Source organism: Charadrius vociferus, unplaced genomic scaffold (assembly GCF_000708025.1).
Source record: "Charadrius vociferus isolate BGI_N301 unplaced genomic scaffold, ASM70802v2 scaffold1, whole genome shotgun sequence".
Classification (NCBI taxonomy): domain Eukaryota; kingdom Metazoa; phylum Chordata; class Aves; order Charadriiformes; family Charadriidae; genus Charadrius; species Charadrius vociferus.
In genome coordinates, this window is record NW_009647680.1 from 1700822 (window position 1) to 1706049 (window position 5228).

The window sequence follows — 5228 nt, forward strand, 5'->3', positions numbered from 1 at the left end:
AGATGACTTTATGCTACACCCCATTAGTGATACCAGCAGCAGATCATGGCTAGGAACGTACCTCTGCCTCTGAGCAGCAACATGCTCTTAGATCAGCTTCAGACTGTTCTCAAAAAACACAGCCACAGAGACCACAGATTTCCCAGCAGTCTACACCAATATTCCAAACCTTTGCTGTGGTTTGGACACTGCAATGACCAGAGGAGACCACCAAGCTGTGAACACGTTGTGCAGTCAGGATACCATTAAACCATGTGCCTTCTAACAAGAGTCTTCTAAGCCAAAGGGCCACAGCACTCGTATACTGTGTTTATGGATTTGACTCAAAAACTGGCTACCTGATCTAAGCTTTCCAATTTGTGTATATGAATTAAATCAAACACGAATGCTTATTTTAACATGCTAGAGTAATTTCTCTCAACTGGACCCACCACTAAACATTTCAGTAACAAAATTTGAAGGTAACCTAAGAGAGAAGCGGGCTGCAGGCAGATGCAATGCTCCTATGGCTTTCCATAGAGCTTTTACTTCACTGACTTGACAACTGAGCAATTGCCGATCTTAGCAGAGTTTGTTTTTTAAAAGCTTTTGCAAATACCAATTATTGGGAGCATATTGTGACCTAAATTAAAATACAGCAAGTATTTGTGTAAGTATCTCATAGCAAATTAGATGCCTAAAACACATTACACGGAAGAAAAATAATACAGGGGAAAAATTAAGAAAATGTATAAGTTATTTAAAGCCTATACACTGCTAATTTCCTCTAAAAGTGATTCATTGTAGGCAAGAAAATTAGGACCCTAAGTACCCTGAATGTATCAACCAGTGTTCCTAAGCACAGTTTTATGAATGCTTTGCAGTTTGTGTTTATAACATTTTCCTACACAACCTAAGTGCTTTTCTTGGAATAAATGCATTTGCACAAGAACTTTTGCTACCACTAAAAGCCCACTAGAACACTAATCCTTAATTATGAATATATTAACAAAAGATTTTGAACAGATTTTTGTGTGCATGCACATACACACTGTTTTACGCTCAGCAGTCTTACTGGTCTAACTTTGTAGAATGTGCGATATTAAAACCTAATGAAAGCCTGCTAGATGCTAACATTAAGACCTAAACCTCACTCCTGCAAAAATACCATCAGCGCTACAGGATGCTGAATGCACAACAATGAATAAGGCCAAATGTGAAAACGAACCAAGCAAAACACAGTACTTCATGCAACAGAACAACAGGAGCAACACAAACCTCAGCATTCCAAACAGCAGAAACTATTGATTCATATATTAATCTGCTATTATCTGATATTGATTCAAATCAAAGGTACCCCACAAACCAGGCAAAGAAAAGGGGAATGAGTCTGGAACCAAAGCAGGGCTACCAGCATCACAATTTTTTCTAGATGTCTTTATTTTCCATCTGTAAAGTCTTGCCTGTGAATTAAAAATAATTACATAACCTCCTCCAAACTACAGGGGTTTTCTGTTTATTTTTACTGGCATAAGTAACACTTACCCAGCCGACACCAGACTAACCAAAGGAAAAAGCTAGCATACTCAAACACTTGAACACCAAGTTACACAAAGCAAAATAAATACAGGCTTTGGACTAGAGCTACTTGTCTTCTAAATTTCACCTGGATGCAGGGTACAGGCACTATTTTGAATGGTGTAATAGTCAGCACAGATATCTGCTTGAAATACATACCAAAAAAATTGTGCTGAAATATTGTCTATTGTATAAGCAATCATTCTTTGCTTCAGTCTAAATAATCACTTGCTACCAGGTATATTTTCCTTAAACATTTAAGAAAAAAGACTGTTTGTTTCACAAACAGTGACTTCTGAACACACCTGAGTGAAAAACTGAGAAAGTTTATGAAACAGCATCACAGAATTTCCCATCACAAATCTCCTACTCAAATATCACACCAATTCTTTGTTCTTCTCTTTGCTTTCTCCCAAGCCCTTAAAAATTATTTAAGTCTGTTTATGCTCTCGGAAATTCTCATGGGGAGCATCACACTGTGATGCTCAGGAAAAACCTGAAACAAAAAACCACATATGAAAATCAGGGAACTGTACATTTGTTCTGAATCTAAGCTAGGCAACACGTGCTAAGTCCCCTCTCTTTCTGGGTACTCTCTATAGTCTCTTTTTCCTTAAGCCGCACTAAAGCCTCATAATCGTAAATGAAGAAGCTTAAGGGTCCACAAGGAGCTAAGTGCACCAGTATGATGTAACAGTAGCAAGCAGAGCACATTTAACCTTCACAGGTCTGAGGACATTATCTTTCAACATTCATTGCTGCTACCATCGCCTGCCTACTCAAGCATGCAAAAGGAAACATTAAAAACACAGAGCAGTGATAGCTAAACACACCAGTAGCATGCAATGACCTCTTGAAGCTCCCAAAGCCTAAACACAGCAGGGAAACAAAAAAGACACAACCTCACATGGAACGTTTTCAAAGAAGAATCAGCAACTTGGGGCTGAGGGACCCTTTTCAAAGCAAGCAACTTGTGTAGATGGTAAAAACAACCCACCATAACACTGTTACTTCTCTGATGCAGTAAAAAACACTGCACACCATGAAAAACTATCCAGAAGACTATTGATCTCAGTGACATACCAAATGTTTTAGCAAGAAAAAGGAAAAAAATAAGTCTCTATGTTTTTCTCTTTATCATACACATTTTGACCAGATCCCTGGACAGTAAAAATGAATTTATAAATAAACTGTAGAACCAAAGAGGCAGAAAAATGCAGAAAGTCTCCTGGGCAGCATCTGCAGCAAGAAAGCATGAGGACACCAAGTCAGAGCCTTTGGCACTAGCACTTTGGCACTGGGAAAAGGCACTTAACTAGAGTGAGTGCATTGCAAGTCCTTACATGGGTGCTCTGAACAGAAAAAAAAAAAAAAAACAACCCAAAAAATGAAGCTTGGTAATGCTTTAAATGACACCCAGTAGTCCTCACACTCAGTTTTAAAAGAAAAAAAAAAAAGAAGCTGAAATCGGGGAAAATTATCCAGAGACTGGGAAAAAACCCACAACAGAATAACCAGGTATTGAGTTCACTAAGCATAAAATAACCAAGTACTCAGCTATCAGAACTTTCAAAATAGCCATTTTGGAGGGACAATCTCAATTAGCAGCCTGCCCTTGTCCCTCAGTACTGCATTCCTGGGGGAGCAGGGAAGGAAGAACAGCCCCTATCATCCACAGGCGAACCCAAGTGCTGTCTGTGCCTGCCTGATACAGAACTGAGTCAGGAGTGCTGCAAATTTAAATAACGTCTGTAGTTGAAATCAGACATTAAAAAGCTAACTTAGTCAAGCCATTACATCAAATAGGGAAAAAAAAAAAGTGTTGGCATAATACAGTACTTTTTGTTAAGCTTGTGCTGTAGCATGCAACTATTTTCAAAGTTCAGAAAGTGTAAAGTTTGCTTTTTTCTTTCTTTCAACACATATAAAAAGTCTTCAGCAGGCAACTTTTTTCCTAAAAGTTTTGTTTTACTAACTAAATTAATTAACAGCCTACATTCATCTACTTAAGACTAAAACTAGTTTTCTGCAATCCTTCTCTATGCACACCAGAAAAAATACCAGTCAGGAAGGATATAAGAGTCCTCTAATCGTGCTGTCACCACTCTGGCTGGTGCTGGTGTGAACATGGGGCCACACTGCAGTGGAGGACACAAACAGAGAACACTGAGCTGGGTGCCCACTGTGTAGCTATGGAGACCCCAAACCTTGTGACCAGTAGGTCAAGGGAGGTCATTCTCCCCCTCTACTCGGCACTGGTGAGGCCACAACTGGAATACTGTGTCCAGTTTTGGGCTCCCCAGTTCAAGAGGGACAGGGAACTGCTGGAGTGAGTCCAGCAAAGAGCAACCAAGCTGACTGAGGGACTGGAGCATCTCCCTTATGAGGAAAGGCTGAGAGAGCTGGGACTCTTTAGCCCGGAGAAGAGAAGGCTGAGGGGAGACCTGATTATTACTTACAAATACCTAAAGGGTGGGTTGAAGGAGGATGGAGCCAGACTCTTCTCGGTTCCCACTGACAGGACGAGGGGCAATGGGCACAAGCTGGAACATAGGAAGTTCCATTCCAACACACGGAAAAACTTCTTTACAGTTCGGGTGGCAGAGCACTGTCACAGGCTGCCCAGGGAGGTTGTGGAGTCCCCTTCTCTGGAGATTTTCAAAACTCTCCTGGATGCAGTCCTGAGTAATGTGCTCTGGGCAATCCTGCTTTAGCAGGGGAGTTGGACTAGATGATCTCTAGAGGTCCCTTCCAACTCTGAAAATTCTGTGATTCTGTGAAACCATAAACCCTCACAAGACATCTTGCACACCATCACACTGCATTATTTTCACCACACCTCTGCTCCTCCAAAGCATGCATAAGGCACAGCCATTCACAAAAAAAAAAAAAAAAAAAGCAGCCAACCGAAAAATCACTTGACTTCAGGGAGCTACAGACCTCAAGCCAGAACGTCGAGCAGGGAACCCAACTTTTGTTTGGGATGTCGATCCGGAGGAGGCAGGCAGCCTCCACCCAGCTCAGCACCGCGCAGTGCTCGCTCCAGCCAAACCTCCCTTTCTTCGTGTCATCTGCCACCAGCGGCCACGGGCCCCGTTCCTTCTCTACGCTCAGCACCTCGAGAGGGGTGCGAAGGAGGGAACGCTGAGCCCCTACATGCGACCACCCACGCCTTACCCCCACCTCTGCCAGCTGCCCCACGCACGCCAGAGGACACGGGGGGTACACGCTGAAGTTCAACCCCAGTTCGCGGTCAGGGTTTCGCCTGGCGAGCGGGAAGGAGCGGAGGCTGACCGGGTGAGCAGCTCCCCGCGGGGCCGCGGCTGCCCGCCGCGCCAGCCTAACCGGCCCCCACCGCACCGCTAAGCCTTCGGCCGGGCCCCGCCTGCCCCTGCAATAGGCCTTCTCACAGTCCCGTCCCCAAACCACCGCGGAGAAGAAACCGAGTTACAGCGTTTTAACCCCATTCGCTTACAAATACGCTCTCCGACACCGGCACCGGCACGGGGACAGTGAGAGGGCGGGTTTAAATAGCGGGGTACCTTTCCCCCTTTTCGTCCGCTTTTATAAAATGTGTGTGCGTACATGAGGGCTTTTAATATATATACATATAAGGCATTTAAAAGACACGACAGCTTTCCCCGCCCGCATTGCTCCGGGCGGACAGTCCG

General features: G+C 43.6%; 1 protein-coding gene across 1 annotated transcript in view; it reads left to right on the forward strand.

Moving 5' to 3' along the window:
• Positions 1 to 2200: 2200 nt before the first annotated feature.
• Positions 2201 to 5228, forward strand: part of FAM76B (family with sequence similarity 76, member B) — a 16056-nt gene continuing 13028 nt past the window's right edge. Inside the window, exons 1-2 of the mRNA XM_009881232.1 lie at positions 2201 to 2247; positions 4750 to 4854. Of these exons, the coding sequence (XP_009879534.1) occupies positions 2201 to 2247; positions 4750 to 4854 (152 nt within the window). The remainder of the gene's footprint in view (positions 2248 to 4749; positions 4855 to 5228) is intronic.